Source organism: Oncorhynchus gorbuscha, linkage group LG10, assembly GCF_021184085.1.
Source record: "Oncorhynchus gorbuscha isolate QuinsamMale2020 ecotype Even-year linkage group LG10, OgorEven_v1.0, whole genome shotgun sequence".
Lineage (NCBI taxonomy): Eukaryota > Metazoa > Chordata > Actinopteri > Salmoniformes > Salmonidae > Oncorhynchus > Oncorhynchus gorbuscha.
In genome coordinates, this window is record NC_060182.1 from 75,480,924 (window position 1) to 75,499,789 (window position 18,866).

At 43.1% G+C, this 18,866-nt stretch overlaps 1 protein-coding gene across 1 annotated transcript; it reads right to left on the minus strand.

Moving 5' to 3' along the window:
* Positions 1–1,454: 1,454 nt before the first annotated feature.
* LOC124046584 (bone morphogenetic protein 4-like) lies at positions 1,455–17,831 on the minus strand. Its single transcript, XM_046367113.1, has 4 exons — positions 17,514–17,831; positions 11,834–11,956; positions 10,760–11,124; positions 1,455–3,127 (listed from the first exon to the last, which is right to left on the minus strand). The coding sequence occupies exons 3-4, from the start codon at positions 11,115–11,117 to the stop codon at positions 2,262–2,264; spliced, it is 1,224 nt and encodes a 407-aa protein (XP_046223069.1). The 5' UTR covers positions 11,118–11,124; positions 11,834–11,956; positions 17,514–17,831; the 3' UTR covers positions 1,455–2,261.
* Positions 17,832–18,866: the final 1,035 nt, after the last annotated feature.

The following is an 18,866-nucleotide window of genomic DNA, read 5'->3' on the forward strand; positions in this document are numbered from 1 at the left end:
ACTATCCGCCCATATGGCAATTAGATTAGTGAGTGTCTAACCACCACATGTTAGCCTATCCCCAAGTACCCAAAGAATAGGCATATATGTTCTCCTGATAAACTGTAAAAAGTGATCATCTTTCAAAACGTGAAAGTAAAACTGTTGGAAAGGTGGCATCCTTTAACATGCCACTGTGTAAGTCATTGAGATCTTCAGTAAGGCCATTTTACTGCCAATGTTTGTCTATGGAGATTGCATGGCTGTGTGCTCGATTTTGTACACCTGTCAGGAACAGGTGTGGCTGAAATAGCCAAATCCACTAATTTGATACATACCTTTGTAGACAGTGCCTTCTAAACGTATTCAGACTGCTTGACATTTTCCACATTTTGTTACGTTACAGCCTTATTCTAAAAAAAATTAAATTGTGTTTTTTCTTCTCATCAATCAACACACAAAACCCATAATGACAAAGCAAAAACATATTTTTTGACATTTTTGCTAATTTATATACATTTTTGCTACCACTACCATGCTTCACCGTAGGGATGATGCAAGGTTTCCTCCAAACGTGATGCTTGGCATTCAGGCCAAAGAGTTCAATGTTGGTTTCATCAGACCAGAGAATCTTGTTGAGTCTTTAGATGCTTTTTGGCAAACTCCAAGTGGGCTGTCATGTGCCTTTTACTGAGGAGTAGCTTCCGTCTGGCCACTCTACCATAAATGCCTGATTGGTGGAGTGATGCAGAGATGGTTGTCCTTCTGGAAGGTTCTCCCATCTCCACAGAGGAAATTTGGGGCTCTGTCAGAGTGACCATCGGGTTCTTGGTCACCTCCCTGGCCAAGAACCTTCTCCCCTGACTGCTCAGTTTGGCAGGGAAGCCAGCTCTAGGAAGAGTCTTGGTGGTTCCAAACCTTCAATGCTGCAGACATGTTTTGGTACACTTCCCCAGATCTGTACCTCGACACAATTCTGTCTCAGGGTCACTACGGACAATTCCTTCAACCTCATGGCTTAGTTTTTGCTCTGACATGTACTGTCAAGAGTGGGACCTTATTATATGGACAGGTTGTGCCTTTCCAAATCATGTCCAGTCAATTGAATTTACCACAGGTGGACTCCAATCAAGTTGAAGAAACATCTCAAGGCTGATCAATGGAAACAGGATGCACCAGAGCTAAATTTTGAGTCTCATAGTTAAGGATCTGAATACTTATGTAAATAAGCTATTTCTGTTTTTTATTTTTAGTAAATTTGCCAAAATGTCTAAACCTGTTTTTGCTTTGTCTTTCTGGGGCATTGTGTATAGACTGCTGAGGATTCTTTTCTTTTTTTAAATCCATTTTAGAATAAGGCTGTAAAGTAACAAAATGTGGAAAGTCAGGGGGTCTGAATACTTTCCGAAGGCACTGTATATAGTGTAAGTCCGTTACTCAAGCGTGAATCATTCTAAGCTGGATGATGCCTGATATGAAACCGAACATTGTTTTATTTGGAAGCAACGGAGCATGAGAAATATTCCTCTGTTATCATGAATTGCAACAATTACTTGAGCACTTTTCAAATAGCCATCTAATAGTATTAGATGCAGCTGTGTTCAATCCAAATTCATATAAAACAGTCATGAGGACCTTTTCTGTCAAAGTTTCATTTTTCACAACCCATGTTATCAGATTTTTTCACAATAAAAAACTGATTCCAACTCAAGGGACCTATCTAATAAAATAACTGGTTTAAAGATCAATGTATAAAGGTTCATTAAAATCAATGTACATTTCTGATACTTCAACTGATTCATAACAAATCAGCTAAGTGATCATTTCACACAGTGCTCTAATTTAAGTACACAATTGGTGTTTCTTGTGATCTGCTACAATGTAATATTGGAAGGCAATTTGTTTTTATTTTTTTGTATGTGTATAATATCAAAGCAATAAATATTACCAGTAAATAAACTTTACTTTTAGATTTTTTTCAAACTATTTTCTCATTTAAAAAACCCTTATACAATCTAATATACATTATGAAAAGTTGTACAGCTTTTTATTTATGTTTAAAATAAGGACTCACTTGTTTTTATATGTAGATATAAATATATATATATATATATTGTCAAAATATATGATCATATTGTCAAGAGAGAGAAAAAAAAGACAAACATACGTCTCAACAGAAAAGTTATAAATAAGGGTCCAAGTGAAGATTTTGGGAGTAAGGTGGGGCCTTAAGAATTTTCATAGCGTCCGTGCGGCCTGCTTCAAGTTGCCCATGGTCAGTGTTAGCGGCAGCCGCACCCTTCCACAACCATTTCCTGGTAGTTTTTTAGGACCACCTTGTCGTGTTCGTCCAGGTAGAGCATGGAGATGGCACTGAGCTCCGTGGGCACGCAGCAGGCCTTGGGAATGTTGGTGTTCACCGAGTTCACCAACGTCTGCACGATGGCGTGGTTGGTAGAGTTCAGGTGGTCTGCCAGGGGGAAGGGGCATTCCCCATGGCAGTAGTATGCCTGGTACCCTGGGGGCGCCACTATCCAGTCATTCCAGCCCACATCGCTGAAGTCCACGTAGAGAGCGTGACGGCGACAGTTGCGGTTACGCTTACGCCCCCGCTGCTTTGGGCTACGCTTGGCCCGACGCGTCAACGGGTGGCCCTTGCCGTCATGGCCGAAGGTGACCAACAGGGGGCGTAGCTGCTCCCAGTCCTCCCCGGGCTCCTGGTGCAGCGAGCGGCTGATGCGCAGGTGGCGGCCCTGGTGGCGCGGTGTCTGGTTGAGGTGCTGGACCTCCACGGCCAGCCCATAGTTGGGCAGGCGCTCCCGTGTCCAGCGCAGTACGGCGGGGCTCACGTCAAAGCTCTCCCAGCGCGAGGCGTTATGGTGCACCAGCCGTGTGTCTAGAAGCCGCGTGATTAGCTGTCCGGCCCGCGGGGGCTTCAGCACCTCGTACACGTTTATCCGGTGGAGCTGATCCTTGTCTCCCTCGCTTTCCGTAATGGCCTCGTCGATCTGCTGCCGGAACAGACGCAGCTCGGCCGACGAGAGCAGCTCGTCCTCTGGGATGTTGCTGAGGTTGAAGAGGAAGCGCAGTGGGATGGCCTCGCCGTTCTTCGTCTGAGGTTCGTCTGGATGAACCGGCTCCATGTGCTCTGAGAAAGACAACAGGACAGTCAATGTCATTACTTTTACCAAGGGAGTCTGTATGGGCTGCCATCTTGACTAATGACAGCCTGTATAGATTTGATTTAAGAGTTTATCACTGAGTATTTTCATATTTTATCTTTGCCTCTGAGTTCCGTTTACTTCCCTCATATTACTATTAATTAGTTCCCTCCAAAACTATTACACAGTTGGTTGTTTAACAGTACCCTTTGTGTCAATCTTCATGGTTGCAACCACACAATTTTGGCCTGCAGTTGTGTTTTGGAAGACAGCTTTCCACTGTACAAAAACACATATCTCTGCAGTCTAACATGCCTTAATTGACACACAAGAATGTCCACGTTCACTTTGGATAGCCTCCGGGGACTGAGTGTACATCGTCCATACTTCTTTATGTATCCATAAGGATCATCCAGGACTTCCCACAATGCCTTTCTCTGAGCACTTTGCTGAAACATGCATTACTTAGAGGGTGGTGATTAACGTACCGCAGCTACCATATAAACATAGTGGAGGGTAACTATTCCATGCCCAGTCTGCAGATTTCTGGCAAGACCACCATTGTTGGGAAAGGAATGTTGTGTCTACTTTTTTCCTGCTCAATCGGGCCCTGTTATTTCACACTCAGGCTTTAATCTTAGTCAGGTGGTTGTCATTATTCAAACCTTCTGTGTTTTTGATTGGCTCTACAGTTTGTTAACTAGGGACATTTGTCATTTTCATCATGAATAATCATTACGGATTCAAACCTTTGGTGGAGGAGCAGCAAGAGAGCTACGTGCTGCATAGTGTTGTTTTGGTGGTGTCCGAGGTGGAACTGCATTAGAGCTGTTAAATCCACAAGCGGGTCGTTGCTTTACCTTGTTGCGGACACTGCCATTAAATGCAACGAATCCACACTACACAAATCCCGTGCAGCTGCGTTAGAAGTTCATGCAGCCACGTTACAGGTTCAAACCTCTAATTAGACTGATAAGTCTCATAAATTCACCTACCCAAATGAACATGAAAACATGCATTAGCCTAACATGAATGGTTTGACATTTCAGAGTGATTATTTCTAACATTGATATAGCCTAAACTTTCTAGCTCCGTTTAGAATTTCTAACTCTAGGGATAATAAGGAAGGGAGTGGTTTGTGACACACAAGAGCAGCCGTTCACCAATATGTCAGCTCATACCACAGTTACACCTCCAACACCGCCAAAACATCTGCTATGCGGAAGTCGGCCAAAGCTGGTTAACGCTCGATTTGATTTAATCCAGGGCTAAGACTAAGTGGAGGCCTGGAAAACACAGCATTTCCCATAGCTTGAATTCCTGGAGGATTTAGTGGGTAATTGCATCTTTAACCTCAAGAGTTGTCTTTGACGCCTTGCATTGTTCCCTGTACAGTTTCTCCCTGCTTGAAACCAACACAGTTCCCTTTTCACATAGTTTCCCTTCCTTAGCTCTGTCGTTGTCAACTTGAACTTGGTGCCTTGACTAAGTATCTTATTACCGTGTATTGTTTCCTGAAAAAGTAATTAATTTGAATTGTTATACAATGGAATTTTACATGAAAACAGAGAACCTAGTTTGATCTCAACAAAATGCTCCAAGCATGTTATTAGCATAGTTAAACACACACATCGCATCATAGACAGGCGGCTGAGCCTCCTTCTTCATGAGTGGCCTTGGTGCGGTGCTGTGCCGTCTTAGACAGTGTGTTAGACAGGCCCCATTAATTAAGGCTGACTCATCCCTCCTCCCCCGAGGGCAGACATGTTTTTCTTCAGCCCTCCAGCTCTGCCTTTCTGTCCAGCACTCCCTCCACTATAATACACTACTGTCACACTGTGTATGATCTCTGGATTACACAATACACATCTCTGTTTTAGAGTACATACTTTAGCCACATATGTTATACAAATGTTCTTTACCTCTGTTGATCTCAGAAGTACATGAAGCCTATTACAAAACTGTTGTTTCTGACTGGCTCTCCATGACACACTTGTATAGTTGTATACACCCACGCTAAGGTGTCTCTCTTACACAAACTTTGGATAAGGACCACTATGGCACCTCTGATCCATCAACATGACACCGTACAGAAAGACCCAACAGGCTACCTTGCACGTTCTCCTGCATATTACTGTTTCTCTATCACCCTAGAGTTATTCTATATTCCTACTTTCCACAGTGCTTCTGGTTGAGTCTGCTCTGCTGCTCCCAATGCCCACATTGTTGGCAGGAGGGACTTTATATAGAAGGCTGCAGAGTAGCATTAAAGATAATTGCATGTTGAGGAAGGTCCCTGTAAAAGGTCCCTAGCTCCATTTAAACTGGAGACATGAGAGAGAGGCACACTACTGCTGGCCGAAGGCTTTTTTAAGCCCTTGTGCTGGGTGGGGTGAGAAGTGTAACTCAATAATATGAAGGTATGCTTTTCCTTGAGCTGCTAACCAAACACGCTGTAGGCTTTGTCGGATTGCAGATTCTTTCAGGAGGGGAATTTGTCTGGCTGAATTCTTGCCACTTCTTTGGCCACCATTTTGTGACCACATCCTTAGATTTCATAATTTATGTTAAAGGTGGGAGGGGGATGTCTTATATTCATGTTTAAGTGGTGTAGGAAATGCTGCATTTGAATTTGTTTCAATGAGACAGGGATTGTTGGGCTTATGGGTCCACACCCACCGAGGTAGGTGGTGAGACATATGTGTTGCTGCCATCGCCATTGGAGTATTATCAAATGGGGATGGACTGTTGATGTCTAGAAAATGTAGGGAAGGCAGTGAGTGCTTCATTCTAAACCATTGCTGTTTCAGGTGCTGGTTGGCCAATTAGCTTGACTTTGGCTCATGGATTCTGTAACGGGGCATGTACTACCGTTCAAAAGTTTGGGGTCACCAAGAATTGTCCTTGTTTTTGAAATATAAAGCCAGTCTCAACGTCAACAGTGAAGAGGATACTCTGAGATGCTGGCCTTCTAAGCAGAGTGGCAAGAAGAAGACGTATCTCAAACTGGAAAATAAAAAGAAAAGATTAAGATGGGCAAAAGAACACACACTGGACAGAGGAACTTTGCCAGCACCCCAAAGTTGCCTCTTCACTGTTAACATTGAGACGGGTGTTTTGCGGGTACTATTTAATGAATCTGCAAGTTGAGGACTTGTGAGGTGTCTGTTTCTCAAACTATACACTCTAATGTTCTTGTCAACTTGCTCAGTTGTGCACCAGGGCCTCCCACTCATATTTCTATTCTGGTTAGAGACAGTTTGCGCTGTTCTGTGAAGGGAGTAGTACACAGTGTTGTATGAGATCTTCAGTTTCTTGCCAATTTCTCACATGGAATAGCCTTCCTTTTTCAAAACAAGAACAGACTGATGAGTTTCAAAAGAGAGTGCTTTGTTTCTGGCCATTTTGGGCTGTAATTGAACCCACACATGTTGATGCTCCAGATACTCAACTAGTCTAAAGAAGGACAGCTTTATTGCTTCTTTAATCAGAACAACAGTTTTCAGCTGTGCTAACATAATTGCAAAAGGGTTTACTAATGATCAATTAGCGTTTAAAAATTATAAACTTGGATTAGCTAACACAACGCGGCATTAGAACACAGGAGTGATGGTTGCTCATAATGGGCCTCTCTACGCCTATGTAGATATTCCACTAAAACAATTGCAGTGTCCAGCTACAATAGTCATTTACAACATTAGCAATGTCTACACTGTATTTTGGATAAATTTGATGTTATTTTAATGGATGAAAAAATTTGCTTTTCTTCCAAAAACAATGAGATTTCTACGTGACTGCAAACTTTTAAAAGGTAGTTTATGTCATAAACATCCATTGTATAATTAACTACACTCCAGGAAATATGTACTTTTCTCACACTTACCAGAGGGAAGGTCACATCACCTCTGGATTTCCCCAAGTTCTCAAAATCCATGCATTTCTCTCTGATTCATTTATTGGGTTTACATTTTACAGTAGTAAGTATATATTTTCATACTTCTTTAATACTGGTCGCCCCTGGGAATTGAATCCACAACCGCAGCATTGCAAGCGCCATGCTCTACCAACTAAGCCACATGGGAGCACATACAGTAGGCCTGGTCCCAGAGGATAAGGCATGAAAGTACTACACAACTGCTGTTACCAATGTGGTCCTCTGTACACACTTAGAGAAAAGGGTTCCAAAAGGATTCTTCGGCTGTCCCCTGGAACCAAAAGGGTTCTACCTGGAACTAGGACTGAGCGATATGGCCTAAAACTCCTCTAAATGTTTTTCTAACTTATGGGTGATTCACAATTTTAAAAAAGTTCTCTAAATAAGCTTTGTTAAACAATTATAGGTCAATAAACTGCATTTCAAACAGTCTGGAATAATTGACTGAATTATACCTAGGCTAAATATACGCCTCCCGAGTGGCATGGCGGTCTAAGGCACTTTATCTCAAGAGGTGTCACTACTGTCCCTGGTTCGAATCCAGGCTGTATCACATCCGGCCGTGATTGGGAGTCCCATAGGGTGGCGCACAGTCGGCTGGGGTAGGCCACTGACTTGCATAGTTATAAAATAAAGACTTCCTCATTTTGTTATTTGATCAAAATAGTTTAACCTGCTTTTTTGCAATAATCACTGATCTAGCTTTCAAGTCTGTCTATGGACATTTTCTTTTTGTTACAAATTTAACCAGAACCAAGCACAAGCCCACCTGCTAGTGAGTAGCCATCTTTGATCTATTTGTTTGCTAACAAAGTAGGACAGTTGAACTGTTATGAATACACCCTCCTGTCCGTCTCCAACTGTTTGAACAACATAGCCTGTTCACTTTGTTGACGTCGCCTGTACAAATGCTGCTAGCGGTACGTGGAATCGCAATGCCGCGAGCACCAGAACTTGAGCACTAATTTTCCACAATCATGTTCATTGATATTTCCGTTTTAGTAGGGTCTGTTCTGTTCTACATTTTGGGCATTGAGACATAAAAGGTATCGTAAAAGGTGATTTATGGTCATTCCGTTGTCTGCATTGGCCGTACAGCATTGGCTGTAGCATGGCTGAAGCATTCATACTTCTTGCTCTTCACGGAGCAGAGCTGGTGTGAAGGAAGTTGTCCAGGAAGTGAGTTTGTGTTTATATAGGACGTATCACCCCCACCTACCATCAACCAATCGTGTCAACGCGGAGTTATACGTGCTATTTTGTTACAAAGTCTGGAAGGTGCAGAGTGATGCAAAACTCCTGAGGCTCCGCAATTGCGTCACTCTCTCTACGGAGCCTCCGGACTGCAGTGTCGGATCAAGCATAAATCGCCTTTTAGAAAGTTTAAGTTCTCCTCTGTTACATTAATATTATGTCCCAATGTGTTTTGGTGCCCATATGACCGATTCTGTTGGACCAAACTTCAAATGCAAATAGCGAGTTGAAACTACTTTTTGGCAGAGAGGAAGAAGTGATCTTTCGTCTTTGTTGTTGTGAGGGACATACGGTAATAACCTTGATTCTTGCGATACAGGCATTTGGAACATTGCGAGAGAAAAATATATAATTCATTTGAGATATCGCCCAGCCCTACCTGGAACCAAAAAGGGATCTTCAAAGGGTTATCCTATGGGGCCAGCCAAAGGGTTATCCTATGGGGCCAGCCAAAGGGTTATCCTATGGGGCCAGCCAAAGGGTTATCCTATGGGGCCAGCCAAAGGGTTATCCTATGGGGCCAGCCAAAGGGTTATCCTATGGGGCCAGCCAAAGGGTTATCCTATGGGGCCAGCCAAAGGGTTATCCTATGGGGCCAGCCAAAGGGTTATCCTATGGGGCCAGCCAAAGGGTTATCCTATGGGGCCAGCCAAAGGGTTATCCTATGGGGCCAGCCAAAGGGTTATCCTATGGGGCCAGCCAAAGGGTTATCCTATGGGGCCAGCCAAAGGGTTATCCTATGGGGCCAGCCAAAGGGTTATCCTATGGGGCCAGCCAAAGGGTTATCCTATGGGGCCAGCCAAAGGGTTATCCTATGGGGCCAGCCAAAGGGTTATCCTATGGGGCCAGTCAAAGGGTTATCCTATGGGGCCAGTCAAAGGGTTATCCTATGGGGCCAGTCAAAGGGTTATCCTATGGGGCCAGTCAAAGGGTTATCCTATGGGGCCAGTCAAAGGGTTATCCTATGGGGCCAGTCAAAGGGTTATCCTATGGGGCCAGCCAAAGGGTTATCCTATGGGGCCAGCCAAAGGGTTATCCTATGGGGCCAGCCAAAGGGTTATCCTATGGGGCCAGTCAAAGGGTTATCCTATGGGGCCAGTCAAAGGGTTATCCTATGGGGCCAGTCAAAGGGTTATCCTATGGGGCCAGTCAAAGGGTTATCCTATGGGGCCAGCCAAAGGGTTATCCTATGGGGCCAGCCAAAGGGTTATCCTATGGGGCCAGCCAAAGGGTTATCCTATGGGGCCAGCCAAAGGGTTATCCTATGGGGCCAGCCAAAGGGTTATCCTATGGGGCCAGCCAAAGGGTTATCCTATGGGGCCAGCCAAAGGGGGGCCAGCCAAAGGGTTATCCTATGGGGCCAGCCAAAGGGTTATCCTATGGGGCCAGCCAAAGGGTTATCCTATGGGGCCAGTCAAAGGGTTATCCTATGGGGCCAGCCAAAGGGTTATCCTATGGGGCCAGCCAAAGGGTTATCCTATGGGGCCAGCCAAAGGGTTATCCTATGGGGCCAGCCAAAGGGTTATCCTATGGGGCCAGCCAAAGGGTTATCCTATGGGGCCAGCCAAAGGGTTATCCTATGGGGCCAGCCAAAGGGTTATCCTATGGGGCCAGCCAAAGGGTTATCCTATGGGGCCAGCCAAAGGGTTATCCTATGGGGCCAGCCAAAGGGTTATCCTATGGGGCCAGCCAAAGGGTTATCCTATGGGGCCAGCCAAAGGGTTATCCTATGGGGCCAGCCAAAGGGTTATCCTATGGGGCCAGCCAAAGGGTTATCCTATGGGGCCAGCCAAAGGGTTATCCTATGGGGCCAGTCAAAGGGTTATCCTATGGGGCCAGTCAAAGGGTTATCCTATGGGGCCAGCCAAAGGGTTATCCTATGGGGCCAGCCAAAGGGTTATCCTATGGGGCCAGCCAAAGGGTTATCCTATGGGGCCAGCCAAAGGGTTATCCTATGGGGCCAGCCAAAGGGTTATCCTATGGGGCCAGCCAAAGGGTTATCCTATGGGGCCAGTCAAAGGGTTATCCTATGGGGCCAGCCAAAGGGTTATCCTATGGGGCCAGCCAAAGGGTTATCCTATGGGGCCAGTCAAAGGGTTATCCTATGGGGCCAGCCAAAGGGTTATCCTATGGGGCCAGTCAAAGGGTTATCCTATGGGGCCAGCCAAAGGGTTATCCTATGGGGCCAGCCAAAGGGTTATCCTATGGGGCCAGTCAAAGGGTTATCCTATGGGGCCAGCCAAAGGGTTATCCTATGGGGCCAGCCAAAGGGTTATCCTATGGGGCCAGCCAAAGAACGCTTTTAGGTTCCAGATGGCACCTTTTTTCTAAGAGTGTACAGACAGTTACTTACATCACTCTCCTTCTATCTCCCTCTTTCCCTCCCTCCCTCCCTCTCTCACACTCTCTTTTTCTCTATCTCTCTCTTTACCTTCGTGGTGGAAGCCCCTCACGGTGTTGGCGCGGCTAGCCGACCTCTCGGGGTACTCAAAGGTGGTGTCGTGGGTGCCGGCCTCCTCAGCCTCGCCCGATTGCAGCCGGTAGAGGTCCAGCAGGTAGCGTGGCACAGTGGCCGAGCGACTGGGCCGCGGTCGCCTCTGCAGTCCAAACATGTGCAGCAGCGTGGCCTCAAAGTCCCGCAGCAGTTCATGGCTCTGACCAGCAGTCTGGCTCTGCAGGCCCGGGGCTTTCTTCTTCCCTTCCTCAGGTATCAGACTAGCATGGTTGCTCTCTCCCAGCAGGACTTGGCATATTAAAATGACCATCAGCATTCGATTACCAGGAATCATGATGTCTCTGGGAAGGCAAAAACAGAGCAAAAAGAGATAAGTGGGGAGTGTGAGAGAGAGAGGATAAAGAAAGAAAGAAACCTCTGTTTTAAGTGACATTCTATATTTGTCTACCCTTCCTACATCTCCTTCTTTTCCAACATAACCTCCACCCTATTGGACCCTTAACTAGTGTTTTCACTGTAAATGTTCTCTAATTGGTTATAATTGTCCTGTCTGGCTTGTTTACAGTAAAATGGCCTACGATCAGATAGCCCCCCTATGCAGTTTATCTGTTGCAACATCCTCCAAGAGTAAACAGCTGGTTGAAGAACACAGCTTTTTGAACGGAATCTGAGTGCCATTCCTTTTACCCCTCCTCTTCCCTCTCTCTTCCTCCCTCTACCTCCTTCTCTCTCTCTCTTCTTCTCTTTCCCTCCGCTACTATGATTATACAAATAGGAGAAACAGCTAAGGGGTCAAAGCAAATTCTTAACTCGATAAGGAGCCCAGTCCCTCAGTCTACCTCGACCAATCAAAGACAAACAAAGGACCATGTGCCACACATTTCACCAACAATTCCTCTGCAAAAGTCAGACCAGAAGCTCTTCCATTTTATTAATCTAGTCATTTAAATGTAAAATATGACAAACTCCTGAGGAAACAAAAGGGAGAAATACGGAAAGATGGGGCAATGGTGTCACATGGCATAAATTGATTTTGCCTGGTCCACTTACCGACAGAAAATAAAGCATGGGAAAACAGTCCATGTTTGTTGGGAGCCGGCAATGGTCGCGTTCCTCAGGGAAATGTTACGTGGTGCTGGGGGGCTGCTCGAGAGTGTTGGAGTGACCCTGTTCCTGAAATGTACATAAGAGAAAAAGGACATTGTAGTCTTTGTAGTCTAGCTTAGAGGCAAATACTTCTGGCTTTTTATTTGTCACATGTCACATGAACCGAACACAACAGGTGTAGACTTTACCGTGAAAATGCATACTTACAAGCTCCTTCCTTACAATGTAGTGTGTGTGTGTGTGTGTGTGTGTAACCCAGTCTCTCTTCATTAAGTCTTATCACATAGACATTTCAACATTTAATCAAATGGCTACCCAGACTATTTGCCCCTCCCCTTTATACTGCTGCTACTCTGTTATTTTCTATGCATAGTCACTTTAATAACTCTACCTACATGTATATATTACCTCAATTACCTCGACTAACCGGTGCCCCCGCACATTGACTCTGTACGGTACCCCCTGTATATAGCCTCGCTATTGTTATTTTACTGCTGCTCTTTAATTATTTGTTAGTTTTATTTCTTATTCTTATTTAATTTAGTTATTATTATTTTTTTTTCAACTGCATTGTCAGTTAAGGTCTTGTAAGTGAGCATTTCACTGTAAGGTCTACTACACCTGTTGTAATCAGCATTTCACTGTAAGGTCTACTACACCTGTTGTATTCAGCATTTCACTGTAAGGTCTACTACACCTGTTGTATTTGGCACACGTGACAAATCAAATCAAATTTATTTATATAGCCCTTCGTACATCAGCTGATATCTCAAAGTGCTGTACAGAAACCCAGCCTAAAACCCCAAACAGCAAGCAATGCAGGTGTAGAAGCACGGTGGCTAGGAAAAACTCCCTAGAAAGGCCAAAACCTAGGAAGAAACCTAGAGAGGAACCAGGCTATGTGGGGTGGCCAGTCCTCTTCTGGCTGTGCCGGGTGGAGATTATAACAGAACATGGCCAAGATGTTCAAATGTTCATAAAAATGACCAGCATGGTCGAATAATAATAAGGCAGAACAGTTGAAACTGGAGCAGCAGCACAGCCAGGTGGACTGGGGACAGCAAGGAGTCATCATGTCAAATAAAGTTTGATTTGATTTGAAGTGGGGCGAAAGGTTACATTCATGTTCTCTATAGTGTATCTGGTATGTCAAGAGTAAGGAAACTGACTACCCTTCAAAGAGCAGTTCTTGTAGTTCAAAGAGCAGCCCTTGTAGACACCACACATTAAATAGGACAGAAAATGAAGCAGCCAAAACATATCATGTAACAATTAAGTGAGAAATATTCTAATTCAATATTTGTTACTTCAAATACAATTTTTTCACTCAAGCAGACATATTTCAGAGATCGTGACACAGCATCCCTCTATAAGCAATTCGTCTGTCAATTAAAAGTAGACCAAAGTCACTGTAGAGAGCATGGCTTTACGTAAACACTGCCTTGCCTATGCAGAACAGACAGACAGTGTAGATGGGCACTCACTTGTCCTCCCTCCTCATTAAGGCCAGCTATCAGATGGTTCATGACTGCTCGGTGTTGATTAGTAGGGGATCAATCTGCATCCCAATGACTGGTTAAAGGGGGGCCAAACTACTTTTTCTAGAAACTTAAAGTGCACTGCACCCATCAAAACGGGACCTTCATCTTCCCCTCCTCCCCTCCTCCCCTCTGTTGTCCTGAGATCTGTGGAGTCGCTGATGACAAGCTTGCTGCTCTGCTCTTTGACCATATCAATAAGCCTAAACTCAACCTCCATGGACTCAGACAAGTACTAATGCATCTCTATATGCTGTCCTCCTGTCCTGCCCAGTATAGTGCACACATATTTACTAACAACATATTTAATGTTACAGTACATAGTATATATAGTATATATATATACTCTAGTCTCAAACTTGTGTGATCTGAGTTTGTTGAACCTGGAGGTGTGTCTTTCAACCCTGGTCAAAAGCATAATGTGTATGTGTTTTTACTGTTTATTTCTTTGTTATTTTTTTACACTGCACAATAATTGCCTTTCGGGCACAATATAGATCTATTGAATTGAATAGAACCTTGTTTTTCCAGACCACACCAGACACACAAATTCACCACTGCAGTATGCCAACAAGTATAAAACCACAAGTCTATTAATCACAATTTGTTATGCAATACAATTCACTTGAGTGTCATGGCAAGGCAGTTCTAGAACTGAGACAATCCTATCCAATGCCTCTACACACAGCGTTCTGTCCTGTAGATGGTTTACGCCCATTCTGTGGATCTATGACATCACAAACAGTGGGACTTGGCCCTAATGAATATGTTGCTTTTACACACATTGCTGAATCACACAAATAAAATGAAGAGTGTTTGTGAAATAGGGCCTGGGCAAACAACAGTACCGCAGATAAGACACTTCAACACTTCATTTGAGCCCATTCCATTATAACTGGAATGTGTTCCACTGGAATTGGCTGATGTAAAAAGGGCTTTAATAATACACTTGATTGATTGATTTGATTGAACTGTGTGTGTGTCTGGTATCATATCTCTGTGTTTATCTTTTTCCCTCCATGCAATCAAGGAGATATTTTTCATTTTTTGTAGCAGAATTAGATGTTGACCTTTGTGTGACCTCATGTTCTCGGTCATGACACAAAGTCGTGTGCGTGTGTGTGTGTGTGAGAACCATGGTGAAGAGGCAGTAGGGTTCTGAACATGATCAACTCTATTACCCATAGGGTGGGGGTGGGGGGATAACGTGTGTGCATCCCTGACAACAAACGCTCATTGTGCCGAGAGGGCCTCTCCCATGATTACAGCGATTCAAACCGCTCAAAACAGTGACTACAGAACTTCTTACAGTAATGACTGACAGAGCCACTTACTATACGTTGATGGATTCACCAAGTAGGTTGATGACAGTACTAACCGTCTACAGTATATAGGGATGTAACCAACAATAATGCTCATCATATTTCTTCCTTGTCTCCTATTATATTGTAATGACCAATGTATAGGAGGATGTCTAGAAGGATAAATAACAATATGTTTGAACAATTACAGATGTACATAACTCTTCCTTTTATTGGGTTATTCTGCGTTATTCAGCTCACCAGCTGTGATCAGGCCTAAAGTAGAGGAGAGGGACAGTAAGGAAGAGAGCGTAACATCCAAAGTCTGAGTTTTGAACCGAAACAAGAGACAGTGACATATTTTGCAATGAATGTACTGTAGCCCAGGGTGCAATTAGGCCTGGCAGTTAGCTTCCTCTGGTTTGGCCTAGTCCTCCTCCTCCCTAGGCCTCCCTAGTATTTGACTTCCCTCTTCCCTCTGTCTCCTCCTCCCTCCCCCCTCTCTCTAACCAGAGATAATGTGATCAGACTATGCACATGGTGCTTTAGATGTGTTTCCTGAGGAATTTGACAGGGATGGTGGGAGGGGAGCAGGTTACCACGGGAACAGACAATAGTCCAGGGCCCAATTGTACTGTTTTAGCTCAAACTTCCCAGGCAGGTATTTCCTTATTTTGAGGAAGTATTCCAGCAGCATTCATATTCCATGCTTTTTTTTTGTCTACTGTGAAAGTTTAGTATTCATTTTAAAAATACAACTTGTATGCTCTATGGGTATACTTTATGAAAAATAAAGCATGATATATTAACTTATTCCTGACAATACGTAGGGTACAAAAACAACAGCAAGGTGGTGTTGAAGACAGTTCCGAGACTACAAATGGATGTTTCTAATCGTAATCAATCATCAGTTGATTGTCTGTCTAGTTGTTATGTCAAGGGAAAAAAATGTGTTTTGTGTTTTAACCTCATCAGTTAATTATAAATGATTTAGTGATCTTCTTCCATTTAAAGTTATAGTAAGTATAGTAAGTAAGTAAATGGCTATATCTTCATGGCCAAACAACAGTTTGACGTGACATCAAAGTTATTGAAGCGTGTGCCAAAGCAGGTTGGTAGTTAATTGCTGAATGTGTTTTAAAAACATACAAATAAAATACAGCATGAATGTTCAGTCGTTAAAACACTGAAATTCAACCTTATCGTTGTTTTACAATGCTTTGTAAAGAATTGGGTAGGCCCTATCTATACAATCATTCATACTATATCTTTAGATTAATTAATGTTGCTCTCAACATGTTGTATGTGCTCCCTATAATAAGGAACGAAAATAGACAAACAAAACAATTGGGTTTGGCAATGTCAAGTACTCTACGTTGATTCACACAATAGCCTATTCTCTCGGCGCTCCCGGCAGTTTGTTCTGATATGTATAACCCCTTATGATCCAATTTTAAATTCAGCTTTTTTTCCCCCTTTTTGCTCTGTTTTAAAAAATTCTCCCTAAACTGTAAGCATGGGTCTGTTTGCACTTAGCAAGGAGGCCAACTTCTCAAAATTAAGAACAGAGACGTTTACTCTAACTGTCAGCTGCATGCCCAAATCCTTTCTTATAATTAACTTGCTGTAAACTGTGGAATTGTGGTGGAATCATTAGTCATCAAATCATTTATTTAAACAAACGAGTAATGTAATGATTTAACAAATTCGAATATGCTAGTGTTAGTGGCTGCAGGTTGAAAAGTCCCAGTACATGCGTCGGGGAGGCCGGAATTAATACATATTTACTCTCCCTTTATTGTATTCATGAGATTTTCTTTAATAATGTCTAAATTCGATACATAGATCTTGATATTTTGTGCATGTGAGCCATTTGTTTGTTTGTAGTAGCAGTTTGTAGTGTACAGTGCGTCCTTATTTGTTCTTATAACACGTTGGAGATAATTGTGTTTCCATGACGTTGTAAACCCCAGTCATGTATTCTTAAATGACCATTAGGCATCTAAATTATATTACATTTTTAAAGAAATAGGCTTTGACATTTGAGAAATCTAAAATCACCTAATTGAACTACAGAGCACAGCTACATTTACGCACGAGAACAGTCTCTGTCCCAGGGTGTCTATTAATTGAATGTAAATTTCAACTATACGGATTAAATCCATAATCTGACAAATCTGTAACGACCTGGCGATGAATGTTTGGAAAGGTGAAAAGTAAGGGTTGCCATCCCAAACGGTTACCAAATGGGAAATATGCGCACTAGTTACTGTGCGTGCAGGTGTCTAAAAACCCGAGTGCCCCCCCCCCCCCCCTCCTCTAAAAAATGTCTACTCATGCAACAGTTATAAACTCCCAAAGCAAGTACTGGTAACATTCTTTTGCAGAAAAGTATCTTATTATTTTTTCCATGTTAAACACTTTCTGGCACAATTGTCCAGGCGTGCGTTAGGATGGTCGGTGATCACTTTATTTCACTTGGGGGCAAAATAAATAAATAATGAAGTAGCTTCAGTAATCGAATTAAATGCAATGGGCTACATTTAATGTTCAGTATCATGAACATGAGCCGCTGTCGTTAGGCTAATATTATTTATTACCTATGCAATTTCAATCATTTACATTTCATGGGAAAAATATATCAGCCTAATCGGAGCCTAAACTGGTTACGGAAGAACTATGGAGGCTAATCTTGTAGACTACTTGTATAGAGTTGAGTTAATAGGCTATAATTGTTTTGTCGCATTCGAATATGCCACAGACATGAAGTTGAGCGTCGCTTACCATTAGTAGGGGTACAGGTAGTATCCTAGAGAAAAGTAAATATGACAAAAAGAAAGTGCGAGCTCTCCCCATGCAATGGAAGTCCAGGTGTAAAGCATGTACTGAAAACGCCGAATGAACTTATGGAGAAGTACGGTGGTTCCTTCGGATCATTAATTCCTTAACGACCCCTCTAAAAAACAAGAGGCGAGAGAGACGATGGCCGGAGACGGAGGCGGTTTGAAGCAGCGTAGGTTTGCAGCGGGGTTCCCATTTCCAGAAGTTCATGGGGGCGGCACACTGCGCGAACAGGCGGACTCTCCAACTGATCAAGCATCTATTGCCCCTTGCCGTTTTTATGTGTCCGCCCTATTTAGCCTTCCTGCTTCCTCCTACCCCTCTCCAACCCCATCCCGCTGTCTCAAACACCTTAGATAAACCCCTCCCCTCTCTTCTTGACTTAAAAGAAGAGACACACGTTGTGCGCAATTTGGGCCTATAAATACATTTAAACTTTATAATATTATTCTGTACATTATTTAAATATTACATGTAATTTTTAGATATGACACTTCCATATTTGTATTTGAAAATGTAATTTGTCTAAAATATGTAATACTACATTGCTACTATTGCTACTCTGCAACTAATTAATATAAATCCATTTTAAAGCCAAACTTTTTAGCCCGTTCTGTCATAGAGCGCGCGCGTGTTCTTGTATTTTGACTGCGTGCATCGGCATTTTAAGGTCCCCACATAAATATGCCAGACTGTATTTTTGGACTGATGTGCGCAGAACTGCATGCATATGCCTCAGTCCCACATTGTATCCATTACATAGCTAATAATGGCATAATTACGCCTCCAATAAACATGTATATCTCTTCCTCAATGCCTTTTATTGATAATGGATAAACTCTCTGTTCCCATTCCTCACCCTCTCTGTTTATTGTGTTCCTATGGAAACGATCCTCTGGGGTTCAAGGAAGAGTTCAACTTTTCTTTTTCAGAGGTCTCTGGTTAAATTGAATACAGTATATAGGACTACAGTACCATGTGGTGTGACATATGTGCATGCCATGGACAGTGGAATAGGAAGTGTCTTACTACATTTTCACCTGCATATTTACCTGAATGTTCCTCTCTAAATTATTTTACATATCAAGCAACCGTCAGACTACATTAATGAAAGCTTGTAAGATGATCGAGTGATAGTACAAAAATGATGTACCCCAAACTATACACTCCACAGTTGAAAAATCCCTAGTAATGGTTAAACAAGCATTTCTGCTTCACTTTACCCCTTGGCCTTTTAGGACCAGTTAAGTCTTTAAGACACGTTTTTTTCAAGACTGCAGTGCAGAGAAATTGGCT